Genomic DNA, 23816 nt, shown 5'->3' on the forward strand with positions numbered 1-23816 from the left:
CAGACCGGTTCCCGCTCACTGGCTGAGCGAGGTGTGGGCGCGACACCAAGGGTTGCGATCCGTTGCCGGACACGAAAAAAGACAAAAAAAATAAATAAATAAAGATGTTATCCACATATAAAATGTGCTTAGAAGGTTGCAGAAGGCTCTCATTTCTATCTGAATCAAGGATTTCTGCCCTTGATTTTTTTTATTTCATTGGTTTGATTCTCCCCCTCCCTGCAGGCCAAGTTTTAAAAATTTAATTAGATAATGTTTTTTCTGTGGATTTTTCATTAATATTATGAATTTGAAATATGAAGTATATGAAATATGCATTCACACCAATATTTCAGGTTGTTTTGAAGCCTCTGTTTGGTTTGCTCTTTGCAGAAAGGTAAAAATATGTGAAGCAAAACTTATGGGCCGGACCTGTGGCACACTCGGGAGAGTGCAGCACTGGGAGCACAGTGACGCTCCCACCACGGGTTTGGATCCTATATAGGAATGGCCGGTGCGCTCACTGGCTGAGCGTGGTGCGGGCGACACCACACCAAGGGTTGCGATCCCCTTACCGGTCACGAAAAAGACAAAAAAAAAAAAAACTTAGCTCCCATGAAGATGATTTCCAAAGAATAAAATGGAATAAAGAAGAATGAAGTTACATTATGCTATAACATGGATGACCCTTGTAAATACTAAGTGAAGTAAAAGCAGTCAGGCACAGAGGCCACGTGCTGTATGACTCTGTTTATACAAAACGCCCAGAACAGGCAGATCCATAGAGACAGGAAGCAGATTGGTGGTTGCCTAGGGTTGAGGGGAGGGAGGATTGGGGATGATTGCTGTCTGGGTGATGAAAATGTTCTGAATCAGATAGTGATAATGGTAGCCCAAAATTGTGAGTATTCTAAAAACCACTGAATTGTACACTTTAAAGTGGATAAGATGATGATTTTTGTGTTATGTGACTTTTAGCTCAATAAATTAAAAAAAAAATAAAAGCAGTCTGGTTACTTTTTTTTTTTTTAATTGAATGGTGTGAATTTGAAATACTGGTATAAAATATCCACATCAGTACTTCAATTACAATGGAATAATGTAACTCCCTCAAGAGTAGAAAAAAAAAGTTGTCAAGAATGATAAAATTTCAGAGCTGGTAGGCCAGGTGGATTATAAATTGTGCTTAATTATTGCTGTCTGGCAGTGCCACTTCAGCTGGTGAACAGACCACATCTTACACTAAGATTTTTGGGTTTGGCCTGAAATAATGCTGATTTGTAGTTAGAAACACACAAAATGCACCCCAACTTCATTGCAAAGCCAAAAGTTAGGACAGCCAGTCTGTTTTGCATAGGTCATACCCGTGCTACCTGGACACCTAGGGGTTACTGTGTTTTGCTAAAACCAGAGCCCAGGTTTACAACGCATCATTTTTCCTACTAAGCACATTCTAGTTTTGTGAGCGGCTGTTCCTTTGACACTGTTGCCGTCATCTGGGCAGCAAACACTGACTGTACCTCCTGCATGCCAGGCAGTCTCCCCCAGACATGGGCTTCTGCCTTCCAGAACAGTCAGTCTAGCAACAGTGCAGAATGCTGGAGTAAGAGAGTACTCTGTGAGCACCTAGCAAGGCACCTGTCCATGTCTGCAAGAAGTCGCAGAAGGCCTCTGCAGGAAAAGGCCCCCAAGGCACAAACTGAAGGCTGGGCAGGAGCTGGTCGGAGAAGACTGGCAGATTCCGAGATTGAGGCAGAGGGAACAGCTGTAGTGGAAGGGCCAGCAGAGGAACAGAAAACGGGCCGAGGAAACTGGATTTCCTTGTGAGTCACGTGCAAAGAGACACAGGGGAGAACAGCTTCTGGAGCCAGCACTGACTTCTCTGTTCTGTGTGCCAGGAAGCTAGTAGAGTCATATCACGGAGTTATGAGAATTAGATGAAATAATCAATGCAAAGTGCTTAGAACAGTGTCTGACAGGTAGTAAGTGCTACATTAGCATTTGTTATTACTCTTCATTAGTACTACCAGGTATTTGAGGAGCTTCAGGCTTGACCCTGAGGGCAGCGGGAAGTTACTGAAATATTTTAAACAGAAAAGTCACATGGTCTGATCTGTTTCATAAAGTATAGAGAATGGGTTGGAGGGGAGAAAAAAGGGAGGCAGGGATGAGTTTTTGTATTAGACCGAGGGGACACAGTAGCCTGGACAGTGGAGGAGGAGGCAGAGATGTAGAGAAGTAGACAGTTCAGAAGATACATGGGTGGGGTGGAACTAGCAGTCCCTAGTGATGGGCTAACGAGGGACAGGAAGGGGGCCACGTGATGTCCACTGAGCGAGGGCTGAGAGGGAGTTGGAGACTGGGGCAGGGGAAGATGATGTGCTCTGTGTGGTGAGAGCATTTTGAGTCTTCTGCAAGATATCTGAGTAGACATGTGTAATGGGCATTTGCCCGGAGTGGTGATTGAAGCCACAGACATGGACTAGGTCAGGTGGGCATGGTGCACAGGCCCGGAGTAGAGCTCCAACAGCACCAGCCTTGTGTGAGTGGAAGAGGAGGAAAGACGGTGAGGTGGAAGAGAGTAGGCAAAATGGAGCATTCTCATTCTGCAGGTCACCTGCTGCCCTGTAGGTCATGTCAGGCGAGGACTGAGCCTTTGGGTTTGGCAGAGAGAAGGGGATTGCTGGGGTCCTGGCCAGACCTCCAGGGAAGCCATGGTGGCTGAAGCCGGATGGCAGTGACAGATAGGAGCAAGGAGAACTGAAGAAGTGAGGTGCAGGGACTCAGGAGGAAGTGTTTCTGAATAGGCTGTGTGTCCATGTGGGCAGTGTGTGTTTCTGGTCATGGCCTTGAGTTTCAGCATTGCTTAGAAAGAAAAAGAGAAAGAAGAACTGGTCTTTTTTTTTTTTTTAACTAAGCAGTATATACTTAAAAATTAAAATTAAAAGCTATAAATGGTCTCACGTGCATCTACTTTTCCTGTCTGCAGTGAGTATCCAGGGTCAACAGTTTCGTGTGCATCTTATCTATGTAAAAATACACACAAGTACGTGTTTGTTTTTAATAAAAATGGGATTATATTGAAATTCTGTTGTGTGCCATGTTTTTTAATTCAATATTTATTCAATAAATGCTAGGTATGAGCATATATTTTGCCAGTATATATTTCTTAAAGAGAAACTGACAGGAAAAAGAAATTAGGTGTATTGGAAGTTTTTAAATATTTATGTATTTTAATCTGTTGCGTGCAGATAATGTCCAGTGATTGAAAAGCCAGTGCTGTTTCACTTGCAGCAGCTTTGAACAAGTCTGGAGTTAAATGAAATGATGAGATCGTGGGTCAGATTTTACAGAAATGCAGAATTTATTCTTTCTTTCCTGCTGTCCCTCCGTCTCTCTTCTCCCATCATTAGGATGCACCATAAATAGATATTTATTAACATTCTTTAAATCAAGACACTGGAGTTTCAAAACATATGTTTTGCACATTTTAATATATAAACTTCCAGTTTTCATTTCATATTCGATGTGGTTTTAGTCCTGAGTGATGCAAATAGCTTCTACTGAGTGAAAATATAGTCTGTACTGCAAGTGAGTTATCAGGTGCTCATTTCCATTTGCTAAAAATTAGACCCCTTTTCCGGCCCGGTGGCGCACTGGATAGTGCGCCGCTTGGGAAGTGCGGCGGGCGCTCCCGCCCGAGGGGTCGGATCCCACATACAGACCGGTTCCCGCTCACTGGCTGAGCGAGGCGCGGGAGCAACGCCGAGGTTTGCAATCCCGTTGCCGGTCCCCGGTCCGGTACGGGGGCAACACTGAGGGTTGCGATCCGTTGCCGGACACGGAAAAAAGACAAAAGACAAAAAAAAAAAAAAATTAGACCCCTTTTTCATTTCTTTATACTCCATGTTTCTAGACTAAGAGGACATAGACATTTTGCCTCCAGTATAGTGTTTTGTCAATTTTTTTATTGTGGTAAAATAGGTATATAACAAAATTGACCATCTTAACCATTTTTAAGAGTATAATGTATTAAGTACGTTCACATTGTTTTGCAAAGATTGCCACCATCCATTTCCAGAACTCTCTTCATCTTGTAAAGCTCTGTCTCCATTAAACAGTAACTTCCCATTCACCCCAACCCCTGGAACCCCCCATTCTGCTTCCTGTTTCTATGGATTTGACTACTCTAGTAACCTCATATGAGTGGAATCACACAGTATTTGTCTTTTTGTGACTAGCTTATTTCATTAAGCATAATGTCCTCAGGGTTCACCCATGTTGTAGCATGTGTCAGGATTTCCCTCCTTTTTAGGGCTGAATAATATTTCTTCCAGTGAAGTTTTATTCCTATTTCACTAAAAGGTTAGTGAAGTAACAAAAATTAAACAAAGCTAACAGAGCTATTGATAGAGAATAAGAGATGTAGAAATTTATGTAACATGTTATGACCAAGTAAAGAAAACGGGAAGAGGGAAAGAGAAGGGGCAGGGCCAGAGACCCCTGGGGATGGGGGTCGGCCAGTGAGACCCTGCTGCCTCCTTTCGGCCCAGGGAGCTCCTGTGGCTGCTGCTGCTGGCCATTAGAATGACAGGAATGAGAGGGTTTATGCCCTTTGGAGGTCAGTGTTGCACCTGGTCTGTAGGACTTAATTTAAAATTGGCCTGGTTATGGATTTTGATCAATTCAGGTTTATATAATTGGAACCTACTATCCAGATATAAATCATTTCTCCAGAAATGATAAATATTGGTGTTTTCAAGCGTTATGTGAAACCAAGTTCTTCAACTAATTTTACTGGTTAATGTTATTTTCCCTCCTCACAACCCTAGATAATGTCAAATGAAAATACAATTTGTATTGCTCAGACTTACATATTAAGTGAAAATATTCTAGTAATTATTATATCTATTGTGTCAGAAAATATTTGAAACTTTAATTGTAGTAAATATCAGTAAATAGGATGTCACCTTAAACTAGTAGTGTATTTGGCTTGCAGGTTTTTTTTAATTAAACTTTTTTTTTCTAAGTATACTGATAATGAGATTCCTGTGACAGTAATAAAGCAGATCATTTATTGCACATATTTGGAGTTTGCACTAGTTTTTTTCCTGCAATAATAATACAAAAACAGTGCACATAAGAAGATGCTTTTGGAATCTTAAACTTCGGAATTTCCTGTCTAATATTTATCCAAACTTCTAAATTTAAATTTGCTTTGATACATTTTTAGTTGTTGAATTCTTTTGAGCAAAGAGAAATGTTTTTATCTGAATAAAATAATTGCCAAGTTCTGTGAATTTGTTTTTACCATAGCCAGAGCAGTATACCGTAGAATGGCTTGGCTGTTGAATTTGTTAGAAACGCTTACATTTAACTTAAAGAATATGAATTAAATATATTCTCTCTGGGCCGGCCCAGTGGCTCACTCGGGAGAGTGCGGTGCTGATAACACCAAGGCCCCGGGTTCGGATCCCATATGGGGATGGCCGGTTCGCTCACTGGCTGAGCGTGGTGCTGACAACACCAAATCAAGGGTTAAGATCCCCTTACCGGTCATCTTTTAAAAAAAAATAAATAAATAAATAAATAAATAAATATATTCTCTCTGGTTTTAGATGGTAAATGTAAAATCGGTAGGTCAATAAAGACGGTTTGGGGACCTTAGGAAAATCTTAAGGAAGCTGTATGAAGCAGATAAAGGCTTGCTTCTTTCTGTTGATGAAAGAGTTAAAGGAAAAGCAGGATGGCAGGAATGTAAAACAAGCAAGGGGTTTGGGTGTGCATTAGGGTGGGGCCAGATGGTGATCCTTTCTGTTTCCAAGTTAGATGAGTCTGTGTAACTGGTGCATAATCCGAGTTTGGAAGCAATCTTCCCCAATTTCCAAGTCCTCCTTGTTGTGGTTTGACTAGGTATTTCATTTAAAGGCAGTGAAGTTTATTCATAATAGATAAGTAGACTTTTAAAAATAAAACACTGATATTCCACCAACCTAGGACTTACAGTCCTGGGATCCTACCCCCTTGTGATGGTGCTTCGCCGTCTCGTGTCTGCCCTTTCTTCCTTGCCTGTCTGAAATCCCAGGGTCCGTCATTCTCATCACAGCTCCCTCTCCTGCTTCTCTCCATTCCACACAGAGGGTTTTGCAGAAGTAGGGAGCACCCACCTCTCACCTACACTCACCCGCATGTAGCATCAGCATCAGGCAGCTGGAGCCCAAAGAGAAGCACCGGTGTCCTGATCCTCCTGGCTAGCCTGGCTGGAGCTGGGGAGCGGGGCCCCCGTGGGGTTGGTCTGGGGAGCAGGGCTCCGTAGGATCAGTCTGGGGGAGCAGGGCTCCGTGGGATCAATTTGGGGGATGAGGGGACCCTGCGCTGTCAGCTGCAGCAATCTGGAGGGGAGTTTCTTCCTTGCTGAGCTGGGAGGGGGAGGCAGTCTTGGATCAGATCCCACAAATTCTTGCCTTTCATACTGAATCTTCATTGAATCTTTTGAAGAGCTGTGTCTTCATTTTCTGTTTGCCTTTAGAACCATTTCCAGAGGTTATGAATTGCTGTTTTTTGTTTGTTTGTTTGTCCTTTTTGTGACCGGCTGCACCACGCTCAGCCAGTGAGCGCACCGGCCATCCCTATATAGGATCCGAACCCACGGCGGGAGCGCTGCTGTGCTCCCAGCACCGCACTCTCCCGGGTGCGCCACGGGCTCGGCCCATGAATTGCTGTTTTTTATAACAGCTGGGGAATAGATCAGCAGAGCTCCTCATGCTGCCATGCTAGAAGTTGATCACCCACAAATGTGGATTCTTGCAGAAGAAATCATTGGTTTGGAAGAGAAATACAGTAAATTCAAATGACCATTAGCCTACCGTGTCCATGAAAATGCTCACAAGTGTCCAAGATCTCTGTAAATTACCTGCTTCCCCACCCCCTCCACTTTGCTCCCCCTGAAAAAACAGCATTTAAGAAAAAATAAATTATTTAATTTATTCTTTTCCATTGTTGACTGTGACAGCATGGCTTGCTTCTTTTCCTCCCTCACAGATAAGTCTTTTGGTTCTGCATTATGGCTCCCATAGGCTTTTGTGGGCTAGCCTTGTAAAATAAAGCTCTGATAGGTGGTGTTATTTCTGTGGTAAAGTCGAATTTGAGTTGCAAAGGATAAATTTATGATGCCCTTTAAGCACACCTCCTGTTTGTAAACTGATTTTCTAGAATTACCTAAGTCAACAACTTTTTCGAGTGTCTGATTTTTTTTTTTTTTAATTTTTAATTGACACATTGTAATTATATGTACTTATGGGGTAGGTACATACTGATGTTTTGATACATACGTATGTTGTATAATAACCTGGTTAGGGTAGTTAGTGTATTATCCACTTCATGCCTTTGCTATTTCTTTGTGGCAAAAACATTCAGAAGCCTCTCCCTCAGCTTTTATGTGATATACAAAAACTGTTCACCATGGTCCCCCTACTGTTCAGTGGCACACCAGAACTCACTCCTCCTGTCTAACTGAACTTTGTGCCCATTGGCCAGCTTCTCCTGTTTTCCCTCCCTGCCCTCCCCAGTCTCTGGTAACCACTGCTGTACTCTCTGCCTCTATAATATCAACTTTTTTTTTCTAGATTCCACACATGAGTGAGATCGTGTGGTATTTGTCTTTCTGTGCGTGGCTTATTTCACTTAACATAATGTCCTTCAAGTCGATCCATGTCGCTACAAATGACAGGATTTCATTCTTTTTTGTGACTGGATGGTATTTCATTGTGTATATAGACATTTTTTTTTAAAATCCATTCACCTGTCATGGGACAATTAGGTTGGTTCCACATGTCGGCTATTGTAAATAGTACTGTAATAAACTAAGGAGCGCAGATATCTCTTTGACATACTGACTTCTTTTCCTTTGGGTATATACCCAGCTGTGGGATTGCTGGATCAAATGGTAGTTCTATTTTTAATTTTTTGAGGACCCTCCATACTGTTTTCCATAGTGGCTGTGCTAGTTTACACTCCCACCAACAGTGTGCAAGGGTTCCCTTTCTCCAGTCCTCACCAACACTTGTTGCCTTTTGTCTTTTTGATAACAGCCATTCTAACTGGAGTGAGGTGGTATGGCATTGTTTTGATTTGCATTTCTCTAATGATTAGTGATGTTGAGCATTTTTTTCATGTGCCTGTTGGCCATTTGTATGTCTTTTTGGGTTTTGAGAAATGTCTCTTAAGCCTTTGCCCATTTCTCAGTTGGTGGTTTGTATTTTTGTTGTTGAGTTGTTTAAGTTCCTTATGTATTCTTGATATTAACCCCTTGTCAGGTGTATAGTTTGCAAATATTTCCTCCCGTTCTGTAGGTTGTCCCTTCATTCTGTTAAGTTTCCTTTGGTGTGCAAAAGCTTTCTAGTTTGATGTAATCCCACTTGTCTGTTTTTGCTTTCATTGCTTGTGCTTTTGAAGTCTTATTTAAAAATTCCTGAAGGCTGGCCAGTTAGCTCATTTGGTTAGAGCATGGTGCTGATAACACTGAGGTCCAGGGTTTGACACCTGTACCAGCCAGCCACCCAAAACAAGCAAACAAAATTCTTTGCGCAGCCCCATATTGTGGATCATTTCTCCTTTGTTTTCTTCTAGTAGTTTTATAGTTTCAGGTTTTACATTTAAAACATTAGTAATCCATTTTGAATTGATTTTTATATATGATAAGTAGGGATCTAGTTTCATTGTTCTGCATGTTGATATCCAGTTTTTCAAGCACCGTTTATTAAAGAGGCTGTCCTTTTCCCAATATGTACTCTTGACTCCTTGTCTGTTTGATTATTTATCAGGTGAATCTTTATCCCTTCTTTGTCCTTTAAAGAGAAAATGCTTAAAACAGAGAGAAATGTTGGCAGATGATTTTACTTATTTCAGAGGAGTTTTGCTCCAGTGAAAAACTGATGGGAGACTGAACTCATTTTTTTTTTCTTTTTGTCTTTTTTCGTGACCGGCAACGGGATCGCAACCCTCGGTGTTGCCCCCACTCCTCGCTCAGCCAGTGAGCAGCCGGTCTGTATGTGGGATCCGAACCCTCGGCGGGAGCGCCGCCACGCTTCCCAAGCGGCGCACTGTAGCAGTGCACCACCGGGCCGGCCCCTGAACTCATTTTTTTGACTCAGCTCATATGTGGTGTCCATGTGTGAATTCAGCTTAATGTGGCAGTTAGAGAAGGAGTCCAGAGCAGAGTGAAGGGGAGCTCTGGGCACAGCTCTTCCCAGTTAAATCCTCTAGAAACTCTTCCACTTGGCCAGAGACAGACTTCATCTTAGACTGGCCCCCTCTACAAAGGGCTTACAGCACTGCGAAAAGTCCATTTTTTATAGTTGACTTGGAGCAAATTATTCAGGCAAAGAGATTGGCCTTGGGGTGCCATCAGTCCAGGAGACTCTCAAAAGCCCCATGCTCTTCCCCAGAGGAGAATCAATGTAGATAGAAAAAGAGGCTACGACATGTGATGGCCTTCCAGGCCTTCTCTCCTTTGCTCTCCCCAGTGATTCTAGGTCATGTGTCTGCAATTCACTTAAAAAATGTTGTCTTCCACTTCATGTCAGGATCCCTGTCCAGCAAAATATCTTGGACTTCTCTGGATGTTGAGAAGGTGGGCTTAGATTCCCCTTTATGCATGTGCCAGGGCCCAGGGGTGGAGGGAAGTCAGAGAGTCTGAGTTAGAGTCTGATTTGTTTGGTAATCTGTGTGTTCTTAGGCCAGCTGGTTGATCCCTCTTTTTCTGAGGATCACAGAGATCTCTTCCCTTATATGCTGTGACAGGGTTGCTGTTGTGTGGGGACTGCAGAGGGTTGGTGGAAGTCTTTCTTTAGAGGATCTCTTTCTATATATCTGTTGATTTTGCTATTTTCTAGGAGTTTGCTGCACTTACAAAGGAACTGAATATATGCAGGGAACAGCTTCTTGAAAGGGAAGAAGAAATTGCTGAACTGAAAGCAGAAAGGAACAACACCAGGGTTAGTAGGTGAATCTTACTGTGTTACCATTGGCCTCTGGAGTAAGTACTGGGATCGGTGATGCTATTTTGGAACAAAAAGATGATCTGCTCTCTCTGGTTTTAAGCATTTTCATGCTTTTTCCTACTGAGCAGACTGTGATTGATTAGCTCAGCATTATCATGCATTGCTTGAAATTTGTGATGAGAGTTAATGGTATTTTAATACTTTTGAGGGGAATGTCTCTAACTTTCTACTGAATTAAAGGGATTCAAGATTGTTTTAGCATTAGAAGTGCTCTTTAAACATGTTTTTATTTTGGCCTTTTATTCCAGCTGCTTTTAGAACATTTGGAATGCCTTGTCTCTAGGCACGAGAGGTCTCTCAGGATGACCGTGGTGAAGAGACACGCACAGTCCCCAGCAGGTGTGTCCAGTGAAGTCGAAGTGCTCAAAGCACTGAAGTCGTTGTTTGAGCACCACAAAGCTTTGGATGAAAAGGTACCATCAGCCATATGACAGCTCCTTATCTTTGCACATATTGCAAATTAGGCAAGCTTCCTGTGTGTTTGTGTAACTTTAACTTTTGTAGCTTCTCGAGTTATTGTAAACAATTTTTTTCTGTAAGAAGATGGGGTTCTATATAGTTAAAAAGTACTAGTTGGCACAAATGTCTTAAAATTGATTAATTCTGTGTGTCAGTTTGCTGTTAAGAATTGGGTAATGTAATTTAGGGGGAAGATTATTCTCAAAATTTAAAGCCATTGACAAGGAAGTTTCGGTAACAGTAATAACAATGAAAGACGTTAAAGGTATTCCATCATATACTAATGTTATATCAGGATAACTACATGTTAAGAATAAAATATATACATGTGCACATACACACAAGCTCAACCCCTTTTATTTTCAGGTGAGAGAGAGATTACGAGTAGCACTTGAAAGGTGTAGTTTGTTAGAAGAAGAATTAGGTGCCACACACAAAGAGGTAAGCTTGAGACATCGTCATATGCTTTGAATTGGGGCTTTTAAAATTTTTATCCCTTAGTTTTTTAAAGTGTGAGGACTGTAGTAGGGGCTGTCAGATGTTATTTATCTTTCTAATTGAGGAGCAACCTATCCAGGTCATGTTAAGGACTTATAAAGTAGACTTTTATTTCTTATTATCCATTTTTCCATTAGGTAATAAATTCCATTTTTAATAATCTGCTGATATTCAGGATGGATAGCGTTACCATATGCTTTCTTTTTATACTATAGTTAGCAGTTTATAGTTGAGTTTTTCCAAAAGGAGTTTTGCTATCTTTATTTATGTCTCTTATGCAAGGTATTTTAATCTCATATTCAATTTTTTGGTTTTAGCTAATGATTCTTAAAGAACAGAATAATCAGAAAAAAACACTAACAGATGGAGCGCTTGACATGAACCATGAACAAGAAAATACCCCGAGCACGAATGGAAAGGCAAGTCCTTGGGCTTTTCTTCATTCTCTTTCTGACTTCGTCTGTCCGCAGTGTCTTTGTAGGGCTGCTTGGAGAGCTGCCACTAAAGCTCTGGCTTAAGGTGCAAGTGGTCATGAGAGTTGTGTAATCCAGCAGATTGCATAAATCAGTTTTGAGTTTGCCTATTTCCTGGAAGTATTTTATATTTCATAACTCACCAAACAAGGCCATTTAAGGATATATGTATGTCTTTTATTTTTTTTCCTTCAGAGATCTTCTGATGGTTCGTTAAGCCACGAGGAGGACCTTGCTAAAGTAATAGAGCTCCAGGAAGTCATAGACAAGCAATTGAGGGAACAGAGCCAAATGAAAGAGCGCCTGGCCGCCCTCTCCAGCCACGTGGCAGAGCTGGAGGAAGATCTCGACACGGCCAGGAAAGACTTGATCAAATCTGAGGAGATGAACACGAAACTGCAACGGGACATCCGCGAAGTGAGTGATAATAGAACCTGTCACTGAGCTGAGCATCTGGGGTGTTGTGGTGGGTTGCTTTTCTTGATTCCTTTTGTGCCTTGCTCTCCCAATTACTTTCAACCTCTGGATCATCGTATAAACAATAGTGAAACCAAGCAGTGCTATGAGACTGTGATAGGCTGTGTCCCCATTTCCATCGTAAAATCTCCTTTCCCCATGGTCTTCAAAGGTAGAGGAGGCTAGCCTCACTGATGCACTGTGGCTGTGGAGTGGGCATGACATAGGTGCTTTCCACCAGGCTGCTTCAAGGTCACGTAATTGCACTCGTCTGTGGATATGTCATGTTCAGATTGCCTCCTAATACGCTCTTAGCCAGTAAATGTTGATGTTGCTTGTGCTGCTGGTTCACTTACAGTGATGTGAGAGCAGTCTGTTGACTTTGTGAAGAGAGTGTTACTGGCGGTTTTCTAGTTTTATGACATTCTACTCCTTCACAGAATATATGGTTTTGACAAACCATGGGTCAGACAAACAATACATGTGGAATTTGCTCACACTTAGGTCATGGTGTAAAAATGTCAAAAAACACTCATTTCTTAGAAAATTTCTGCCTTTGTAAGTATAAGAATCTATTTAATCATTGTTATAAAAGCAAGTGAGGGCCAGGTGCTTTTTCTGGCACCTCCTCCTGTCACTTTTTAACTTGTTCTTTGTACCCCATGAGATCCTCTTGACCATTTAACACATATGTAGAACAGGTTTACTTTCAGTTTGGTAGCTTAGTATGTTATGTAAGAATTCAAAACAAAGAAAAATACTTTCATATATTATATAACTTACTAGGTTATATTCTTTGTCTACAGCACATTATTCCTGTGGCAGAGTTTAATATGCAGAGAATTTTGAAATTCTTCTTTTAAGACCCGTCACTTTTGATATTAAGACTTTGCTAACATTAGTCACATAATAAGCAGGAAAGGACTTAAAGGCAGTGAGTTTTGGAGTGGAGGACAGGCATTGCACAAACAAACCGTTCAGCTCCTCGCTCGCGTTTGATGCCGTGTAGTGTTAATTTTGCTACGGACTTTAGGTGGTTGTGCCCAATTATTTTATTTTTGTGTGTGTGAATTTGTTTTTACTGGGGTACAGGACGTGGCATGGGTTGGGGAATGTAAGTGGGGTATGCCCTCCCCCAGGTGATGTCCGTTAATCTTCCTGGGGTGGTTTTTGGAGCTTTTTCTTTTCTTAGAGCTGTTGTTGCTGACAGCAGTGTCTTCAGGCCCACTGCTGACCGGCTCCTTCCTGGAAGAGAATTTCCTCTTTTTCCTGGGGACACTCCTGTCGCCTGCCTCTTTGGGGTAACTAACTGTTTCCTCCTTGGGTGAAGGTTTCTTCCTCTTGGGGTACTCATGCTGCTGGCTGTGTCTCCAAGGTCACTACTAGCCAGCTCCTCCTTGGGTTGTGCCCAATTAAGTTAAACTTTGACTTCCGTTCCCATTTGATAATATGCTTGAAATTTGTAGTTGTATGAGATTTCATCCAAGAAAATGAAATTTGACTCTCACTACTGTATTCACTCAGAGGCCACACCCTGTCTTGTATCAGCCCGTTTATAGCACCAGGCAGACATAGGCTGCATCTATGGATACTTTTACCTGCTTGGATTCTTGGAGTATTGGGATATTTTATTATTCCTTTTTTTTGTAATATTATGTAGGAAAGAATAAACTTTGGTAAACTGAGTGGCCAGATAAAGTGTTAAGGTAGATTGGTCTTTGCTAATCACATAGGTGAATATTTGTGGTATTTGAGGTAGGTACATTTTTATTCACATTTGAGAAAATTGGCATCTATATCAATTTGATTTTGAGGATACTAATTTTATACAGTCATGCATCACTGAGGGACAAGGAAAAGTTCTGAGAAATTCCTCCTTAGTCGATTTCGTCGTTGTGTGACCCTCATAGAGTGCACTTACACATAACTGGATGGCATAGCCTACTACACAGCTAAGCTAGGTGGTGTAGCCTGTTGCTCTGACCACCATTTTATACGTGGCTTATCGTTGGTTGAATGGTCATTACGTGGTGCATGACTATATTTGATATGAAATTTAGGATTTAGTCCAGTTTTTTCTCTCTTAATTAAGTATATTAGTGTGTTATATATTAATTACCTACCTTTTTTTCCCTCTGAAATACCTAATTTAGGCCATGGCCCAAAAAGAAGACATGGAAGAGAGAATCACTACTCTTGAAAAACGCTACCTCGCTGCACAGCGTGAAGCCACGTCTGTGCATGACCTCAATGATAAACTTGAAAATGAAATTGCAAACAAAGATTCTATGCATCGACAGGTGATGGAGTTTATGGACTTTTGTCTGGCTTGCATTAATTGTTAATGGAGTTAAAAGCCTTTTTTCTATACCTTTCATGTTGGCAATCGGGTCTAAATATAAAGTTTTTAGCATCTTAAAATACTTATGTTCAAGAAGTGTGGGCAACTTCCACTTACAAGTTTTGATGATTTAGGATTTGATTTAGCCATTTTATGGAGCTACTCTCTTTGATTCTTTCTTTTGTTTTAATTGAAAGTTAATCTGTTGCTTGTTAGCATTTTTACCAAAGGAGCAGGAGCAGAGAGTGGCAAAGAACTTAAGGCAGTTGGCTGCTAGTTAGTAACTGGGCGCGATGTGATAAATGGCAAATTTAGACATGAAGTCTGTAGTAAGACCTATGTATTTCCTGTGGTTTGGTAAGCCATACTTACTCCTGTTTCTGTGTGGTCTTAGGTAATCAAGAATTAACCCGAAAAACTTAAATCAGACTTCTTGAAACTAAAGTATTTGGTATTTTACAAAGTGTATTTATCCAGAAATAAAAATAAGAAAATATCAGACTGCCATTAAAAGTGATATTGCAGAATATTTAATGATATGTAAGATGTTCACAATAATGATGACTTTGAAAGGCAAATTTCAAAATAGTACTACAGTATGATGTATTTTTTGAGGGTTTTAAAGCATGATGTATTGTATATATGCACATAGAGAGATAAATGCATACAGAAAGAAGAGGAAAGCTACATATAAACAAATGTTAAACCTCTCAGGAACCTGAACTTATTGATGATTTTTAGATTTCTTTAAAAAATCTTTTGTTAAATCTTCAACGTGAAAATTATTTTAGAGCAAGAGGGTTTTTAAAAAGAATATCTTTTAAATACATTTAAAAGATATCTGAAGCAATGTTCTGTTGGTGCACTCTTGGAAGATCTGTATGGAACAGGAGATGAGAGCTGCGTTTTGTCGCGTCAGTGGGCTGTCCAGAGTGCTGCCTTCTAGTACGGGTCGGATTGCTTTTTAACAAGGGATAGTACCACATTCTTCTTAGCTTGTCAATTAGAGTGAGAAGCTTCTGTAGAAAGCTATTTTACTTAGGGTACACGAACATTTATTTGTTAAAAGAAAAAAAAACTGTTTTGAAGCTGTTTAGGAAAAAGTACTTTGGCAAGAGGTGTTTGCACATGGAAATCAAACCCAGGAAGGTGGGTGTGTGCTGTTTGCAGCTACCAGAGCCGAGGGGCTTCCGTCATAACAGACTTAGTTCATGTCTGCCTTTCAGTTTGCTTCAACCTATTGAAAAAGGAAACAGCCAGAAGGTTGCTACATGTTGATGCTTTCTCTCATTTCACAGACTGAGGATAAAAACCGCCAGTTACAGGAACGGCTGGAATTAGCGGAGCAAAAGCTGCAGCAGACCATGAGGAAAGCCGAGACACTCCCGGAGGTGGAGGCGGAGCTGGCCCAGAGGGTGGCAGCGCTCTCGAAGGTGGGGCTTGGGCAGGCTTCTGGATTGATGGTTGTGATTATGCATTGTTCACCTACCTTGTTTATCCTTGTTCCTAGTCACTGTGCCTAAATCCGTGCAGTCGCTCAGATTTGTTTTTAGTGCTAGTTTGTCTGCAATTGGGACACTTTTTAAATGTCATCCTCCCTTTTTATCTGTCAGGTATATGCAGCTTGTCCCCAGTATGCATGTCTAAGAGTTAACTGTTTCTGTTTTATCCACCAACTCAAAACATGGGATAGAAGTTTTGTGAAAAAGAAGGATAGTTTTTCTCAGAAAAAGGAAAATGCTATTCACTTCTAAAGACAAAATTTTAAATAATACTCATTCATTTGTTCAACAACTGTTGGCTAGGCACGTGCAAGGCACAGTCCTACCCTCAAAGTTCTCACCATCCACAGGGGAAGCAAGCAGGTAGAGGGGCAATTTCAAGATTACAAAGTAGGTACTCAAATTGGGCATGTGGGAGGCCCTGGAACCAGCCAGCCTTCCTGGGCGTGGGAGAGGCTTAGCGCTACAGGGCCAGTAAGCATCAGCCAGGCGGAGAGAGCTGCAAGAGCAGAGTCCTGGGTCAGCACCCATCAGTAGTCCTGCGTCTCCTTGCTCAAGCATAGCTGGGAAGGGACACAGTGCCCTGCGGGTGAAGGGTGGCATTGGGTCCAATGCTCACCTGTGCCTTCGAGCCAGTTTGTTGCTAACAGCTTTAACAGAACCTTTCTTCCCTTCTGTGATCTGCTTTTTAAGTCTCGGTTTCTTCTCTCCCTGTTATCTTTCCTGTCCCTTGTCGGCTTTGTAGTCTGATCTTTTGTCTTCTGGGAGCTCTGCTGCTAAGGAAGCTAAGCTGTTGGAACTTACTTCCAGGCTTAGGAAGGTAGACTTTGTCCATTGCTCCTTACTTGTGCTTGCCGCTTTCTGCTTTCTGCGCTGACTAACCAGAAGCAGCCTGAAGATGGGCAGAGTCACACATCCACTGGGCTTGGGCATGGGGATGGGGACACAGAGCCAGTCACCAGCACCAGCCACGCTTGAGCATCACCCACATGAGAGGGTAGTTGCTCCATGATTTAGCACATGAAGCCACACGGGATGTCTTGATAGATGTGAGAAAACACCTTCCACTCAGTATGGTTGAAACTGATCCACGCGGAGCATGTTATGCTTGCTGCTCCTGCAGTAGTCTGCAGCATGTCACTCATGAAGTGAGTACGAGGCCGGCTGATGTTGCTTTTGCCGACAGGCTGAAGAGAGACACGGCAACATTGAAGAAAGGTTACGACAGATGGAGGCGCAGCTGGAGGAAAAGAACCAAGAACTGCAGCGGGTGCGTGTTCAGCCCAAGGGGCTGAGTCAGCCTGGGAGCCCCAAGGGCGTGGCTCGGGCTGGGGGAGGTCAGGGCCTCTTTTCCTAGGGCTCTCTCTGTGGCCTCACCCCCCAACCTTGGTCCTCCATCTCAATGCCTGTCGTATACATTAATTTTGTGACCTCATATGCGAGTCGTTAGCTGATATGTGCATCCCACACATTGGTGGTTTTGTGTCAGTGTTTGTGGCAGCAGAAGAAATTTGTGCCCATAGGTAGTACTGCAGGGGGAAGATGGAATACCCATGTCCAAAAAGGCTTCTTGCTCATCTGATAGCCTATTGGGGAACTGCTCTAGGTATAAGTGGGACCTTATAGGTCTCCCTAAAAAAAACCGGGGACACCGCACCCCCACCCTGAAACGTTAGAATAAGGCCCGTTATCCTGAATGACTAGTCCACTTGCTTAGGATGTGCCACTGAAACCCTAAATTCAGGTCAGAGGCCTGACCTGTACACCCAAATACCAAATTATTGTTCCAAACATATATAATGGTCTGTGTTAGGATATTTTCTGAGCAAGAGGAACACTGTAACTGAGCTGTGATAGAAAGGACATTAGGAGAGTGGCAGCAGAGGGTTATGTCAGCTGGATCCTAAGAGAATTTTCCCTGGAAAAGTTGGGTGAATGTCAGCACAGAACATCCAGGAGCAGATACAACGAGAGGCAGGCCCAGGTCCAGCTGGCACCTGGCCTCATGTGTCGGGGAGGGAGGGAACGTGAAGCCTTTAATTGCAGAACCCTCCACCCCCATTTGCCAACTCGTTTAAGGCCCTTGGATTTTGTTTTCACCAGAAACCTATAGTCAGACGAGCTTTCAGCAAATAACGATTTCAAGCCCATTAGGAGATGGTATAATTGGGCAGTCCCACCTCCCTGCTGCACGCTTTTACTGTTGTGGAGATGTACGTCATTACTGTCAGAACTTGTTTATGGAGTTAGGAAGGACAAGTGTTGTGACTGGATGTTTGTAACTAAGGCAATTAAAAGTGAACTTTAAGCTGTTTTGCTTAAAAATATTCAAATGCTGATGGAAAATAAGCACAGTTTTCTAGAGGTACTCTGTATCCTGCATGATGTGTTGGGCCTCTTTTAGATAATGATAGTTGCTGTATGCTAGGCATGTTATGAGTGCTTTATATTTAATCCTTACAACAAACCTTATGAGAAAAGGGGGATGTGCTACCCATGTCTTACCGATGAAACTGTGAATGCACTGGGGTAGAATATGTTGCCGAGTCTCATGGCGAGTCCTTATGGCTTAGGTCCTCCTACCTGGGCAGCAGGGCTCACGTGCCCAGCCTAGGCCCTGTGCCCGCTGCACTTGCCTGGGAGGAACCCCCAGAGCATCACTGACGTGTTTGGGTGATGAGGCACAGAGGTGTGGCCCAATATGTGCTGCCTGTTAACACTTCTGTCCCCTCCTCCTGTCATTGGTGTTCATTTGGGATATGGGGTGGAAACAAAGCTTTTAAGCCATGAAATTGATTATGGCTTCATAAAACACAAACTTGTCAACTTCGTTATCACATTTTAAAATTACTTAAGGCAATTACTTGTAACTTCTGAATACAAATTTTCATTATGAGGAATTTAAGCAATGTAGGGGGTTATATAGAAAAATACATGAAAGTATCTCCACTGATTTTTTTTTAAACAAATATTTTTACCTTTTGCTTTGTAAATAAATTAATTTTGACCCTAAATCCATACCCTAGCTGTTGTTTATACAAGTGGAAGTTCCTCAACCAGCGTGTAGATAAGCCGATCCTCTAAATATCTGGTGGCTCCTGCATATAAGTCTGCCTCTAAGTCCATCTGACAGTTAATGGCTGGTGGCATTGCTGAGGCACCATGAGTGCTTTGTTTAACAGAAGCAGCAGGACCTTCTAATTATCCGAGACTTGTCCCTCTGTTTTTCTGTGTCCACAAGTCAGGTCTGGTCATCATGCAGAAGTCCACTAAAGATGATAGTGGGGGCATAGCCTGGGGAGTGATGGCACAGTTGTGACTCACTGTCAGTCCCTGGTGCTTTTAAAATAATGATTGTGTGTTTACATGTAGTTGATAAGTTTTGTTTCTCTTATTTTAGGCAAGGCAGAGAGAAAAAATGAATGAAGAGCATAATAAACGTTTATCAGACACTGTTGACAAGCTTCTTTCAGAATCTAATGAGAGGCTCCAGCTTCATCTGAAAGAGAGAATGGCTGCTCTAGAAGATAAGGTAGGACAGACAGGCTTCACTGGAGGTTTCCCACCCTTTACAAAAGGACCGTTCATCTCCTCCTGAGGAATAATGCAAAGCAGTGGTTAGCAACTGTTACATAGGAATTGTTCTTGAAAGTGCAAAGGCACAAGATTGTCATCCAGTCACTGAATTAACTTATCCTTTGTTATGTCCTGCCCCGCTTGGGTGTGTGGAAAGCTATGTATCATTCTTATTCTCTAGGACAGGAGTATGTAAATAGTATCTGTAAAGGGCCAGATAGGAAATACTTTAGGTTTTTAGTAATTATGAGTGATTCAATAAAATAATTTCATGCTAATCAGTAATTATCACAAAAGCCACATAGACAACACCTAAGTGAATGGGCGTGGCTATGTTCCAGTAAAATTTTATTAACAGAAACAGGCAGAGGGCTGGGTCTGACCACCAGTCCTAGTTTGCCAGTCTCTGCACTAGAGTCTCTTCTTTGGTCCAGCCTCGCCCCTTTATTGCTCTTCCATTGGAAGTTAATTTCTGTCTCATTTATAAACATAACACATTAGGAGTATGGTGCAGTGGAGAAGATTTAATCATCTAGAACCACACAGTGTCATGTTCCAACCCCCACCTTTATTCTCTTTTCGTTTGGTTTGGAGGAAGTCTGAGGCTTAACTCTTAGTATTCTTATGGAAGTACCTTAGCCATAACCAGAGTGAAGGGATGTTCTAGAATCTATGTCAGAGCAGTTCCAATGGGCAGCAGTTGGATTCAGATTTGACAAAGCCTGTCCTCACCACGCCATCGTTTCTAAGATGAGGCTCAGAAACTTCTCTGAGGTTAGCACTTAGAGTTGCAGTCATGCTCACTTGAGAAAGACTGATGATTACTGCTCATTATATGACACATTTATTTTATGACTGATTGCAAAACACAATATTAGAGACCATACAGAGTAGCTACTCTCACTTACCTGCTTGATCATTGGATCAACCTTAAGGTAGTAGTATTTGTATCTTTGATTTTAATTATCTAATTTTATTAATTTCAGGTTTCCCAAGTGACCAATGAATTAGAAAACCTAGAAGTTAGTGTATAAGTCAGTGTAATTGATTAAAGTAAACTTGACCACAAACTCAACATTTCTGCGTTTAGAAAATTCAGTCAGTGGGCCAGCCCGGTGGTGCACTGGATAGTGCGCCGCTTGGGAGTGCGGCGGCGCTCCCGCCAAGGGTTCGGATCCCATGTGGAGACCGGTTCCCGCTCACTGGCTGAGCGCGGTTCGGGCGCAACACCAAGGGTTGCGATCCCGTTGCCGGTCCCCGGTATGGGCGCGACACCGAGGGTTGCGATCCCGTTACCAGTCAGTAAAAAAGACAAAAAAAAAAAAAAAGAAAGAAAATTCAGTCAGGAAAGAAGTAAATTTCATATGAATAAGAGCAATTGTGCGAAGTTATAGCCATGTGGTCAGCGTTTACCCTGTGGGACTGCGGCAGTGCTCATTAGTGCATTCCTCTGATCCGTGCCTTTTCTGTGGGATTTTATTTTTTAAACAAATGTAGCCATACTCTCTTACATGAACATTTTAAAGAATTAACACTAAAAGACTATCTAATCTTTTTCAGAATTCTCTGTTACGAGAAGTTGAAAATGCAAAAAAGCAATTGGAAGATACGCAACATGATAAGGTACTTGAGTCATCTCTAATTTATTTAGATATTTGTTAAGAGCTGAACTGAACTGAGTTTATTGTAGTTATAGTCCCTACGGCATTTGGTGGAAGTTAAATTGATCAGTTTTTATGGCTCTCATGGTCCCTGCCATAAGACTTACAGCACTCCTAGATGTGCATGTTTGAGTGCCTTTGTGTTTTTGATACATTTTGAGTTTGGCAATGTGCATGTTTCAGAACTCTAAGTCCTCTCTGGGTTTATTTGGTGCTAAAGTACTCGCCTAAACCTTTCATCAAGAATACTGCTGTCCAACAGAAATATGAGGGCACTTCAAAAAGTCCATGGAAAGATTTGTATCATCTTTTAGTTCTATTTTTCCATGAACTTTATGAAGCACCCTCGTATGAGCTGCATATGTGACTTCTAGTTTTCTACTAGCCATATTTTATAAAGTAGAAAGAAATAGGCAAAATTAATTTTATTTAACCTAGTATATCCAAAATGTTAGTCATTTTATAATATATTAGTATCAATCACTAATGAGCTACTTTGCATTCTTTTTTTATGTTAAGTCTTTGAAATCCACTGTATGTTTCATAATTACAGCACATCTCAGTTTGGACTAGCCCATTTTAAGGGCTCAGTAGTCACGAGTAGCTAGCCAGTGGCACAGATTTAGAAATGAGACCAGGTTGCACATGATACAGGAATGAATGCATGCTTGATATAAGACGATTAAAAATAGTACAGAGAAGTATATACGGTAGAGAGTGAATATTGTTCCCTTTCGTCCCCAAAAGAGTTTTGCTTCTCTCTACAAAACTAATAGTTGTTAATGGCTGGTGTTTATCCTTTAAAGTTTTCACAGGCTGGCCAGTTAGCTCAGTTGGTTAGAGTGTGGTGCTGATAACACCAAGGTCAAGGATTCAGATCCCAGTACCAGCCAGCCTTCAGAAAAAAAACTTTTTTTTTTCCCTATGACTAAGACATAACTTTGTAAACCCTAATGAATAAAACGCTAATTTGGCGTTCTGAGCTTTTATGTTTACTGTATTACTCTTGGAGAAAGTTTTCACAGAATTAAAATGTTTGGTACTTATAACTGCTACTTTATCCTGTTACGGTAATGTTCAACATCTGGGCATATTTGATGCAAATAACCTTAAAACCTAAAAGAGAGAGCTGCAATGTAAGTGGTTTGCTATTTTGTAGGATCAGCTCGTCTTAAACATTGAAGCATTGAGGGCTGAACTAGACCAAATGAGACTAAGAGGTGCTTCACTTCATCATGGGTATGATATTAACAAATTAATAAGTATGTTTTTAGCATCTGTTGTGTGTATACAAAGGCCTGTCCTTGGCTATGTGGGCAGTATAACTGGAGGTCCGAGCTTAAGGGGCCTGTGGCTTAATAGCAGGCAAGAGGGTAGAGTAAAATGTCATTGCAAAGGTTAGAGTTTGGTACCTAGGAGACTCATGCCTACTAGTTGACAAAACTCAGAAACACAGGAAGGTTTGGAAGGTGGGGATTGCTCAGTTAATATTTGGATATATTGATTTAGGTGCTCAATGGAGTATAACACTGATGACGCAGGGACAGGAGGACAGAACCCAAGAGGTAGAGGACTGGCATTCGTGGGTGCAGTGGTCACGTCCACAGGACAAGGTTGCTAAGGAAACCGTACAGCTGGAGTTTGAGGAATACTTTCAGATTCCAGGACTTAGTGCAGTAAGGAGCTGGAGTGTTTTATATTTTTTAATTGACACTGAAAGTTTCTGGCATGTAGTCATTTTAAAATCTGTTGAGCTATGACTTTGAACTGGCTGACGTAGTATGAGGGAATCACTGGCTTGTGGATGAATCCAGCAGATTGCCCAGCATGTGAACCCCGGCGTCCTTCTTATTTTCCTGCTCATTGTTACAGAGGCAACCCTCCTCACTGGGTGTTAAAACCTTTGTTCGTTTCTTTGTAGAAAATGGTCAAGTGAGTTAAAATTTAGCAGAAGGTACCGAAGTGGTTAACTGGTGACACTAGTCTATAGGAAACAGACTTCTTCTTGGAACATGATTTAAGAGACAGCTTAGAGCCTATGCAAACATGTCTTCCTTTGCAAATTTTAGGGTATTGTGAAGGTCTAGGGCACAAGAGCGAAGACAACAGCAAGTGAAGGCCGGAAGCGATGTGTCGGTGTGCTTGTTGTCTGCCGTGGAAAAAGTAGAACAGAAACGCAGGGCCGAACACCTTTACCTGGAGGAGGGTCCTGAGGTGGCTCACGGGTCTCTCCCAATCTGTAGCAGCCTGTGTTGGTTTTCCTGGGTAGTGAAGCTTTCTGTCTTGCGGGGTTGAAAGACTAAATGTCAACCCAGAGCAGGCATCGGTAGCTATTGAGGCAAGCAAAAGAGTGGCTTTCCTTGGAGACTTCTCACATGTGAAGTTACTTCTTTTCCAAATAAACAGGTTCTGGCTTGACTAGAAATCAGAATGTTAGTTTACTTTTTCTGAAAGTGGCTATTCTTTTTGTATGTGTTTCAGCCGACCCCACTTGGGCAGTGTCCCAGATTTCAGGTTCCCTGTGGCAGACAGTCACACAGATTCCTTCAGCACCAGTGCAGTGTTGCGACGCCCCCAGAAAGGCCGCCTAGCTGCTCTACGGGATGAGCCTTCCAAGGTAAGCCTTCAGGTGAAATACCTCTGCTCAGATAAAGGCCACCTGTTTATCCTGTGGCTTTGAGACTGTTGTGGAATAGAAGTGTTGATAGATCTCTTTCTTTCTTCCCCTCCCCCTATTTTCCTTTTTCTGGCTTTTTTCTGGCTAAGAGTTTACTTTTAGGGCATGCTTTTTTTTTTTTTTTTTTTTTTTA

General features: G+C 41.9%; 1 protein-coding gene across 1 annotated transcript in view; it reads left to right on the forward strand.

Annotated features, from left to right (window-relative positions):
• PPFIA1 (protein tyrosine phosphatase, receptor type, f polypeptide (PTPRF), interacting protein (liprin), alpha 1) overlaps positions 1–23816 on the forward strand; it is a gene marked incomplete at its 3' end in the record, with an annotated part of 75703 nt that overhangs the window by 38451 nt on the left and 13436 nt on the right. The window contains 13 exon segments of the mRNA XM_008589741.1: positions 9873–9974; positions 10289–10453; positions 10866–10940; positions 11315–11416; positions 11666–11887; positions 14080–14226; positions 15566–15700; positions 16515–16589; positions 16956–17039; positions 19170–19301; positions 20906–20968; positions 22166–22245; positions 23488–23623. Coding sequence (XP_008587963.1) covers positions 9873–9974; positions 10289–10453; positions 10866–10940; positions 11315–11416; positions 11666–11887; positions 14080–14226; positions 15566–15700; positions 16515–16589; positions 16956–17039; positions 19170–19301; positions 20906–20968; positions 22166–22245; positions 23488–23623 — 1518 coding nt within the window.

The sequence above is a fragment of the Galeopterus variegatus genome, unplaced genomic scaffold (assembly GCF_000696425.1).
Source record: "Galeopterus variegatus unplaced genomic scaffold, G_variegatus-3.0.2 Scaffold5629, whole genome shotgun sequence".
Lineage (NCBI taxonomy): Eukaryota > Metazoa > Chordata > Mammalia > Dermoptera > Cynocephalidae > Galeopterus > Galeopterus variegatus.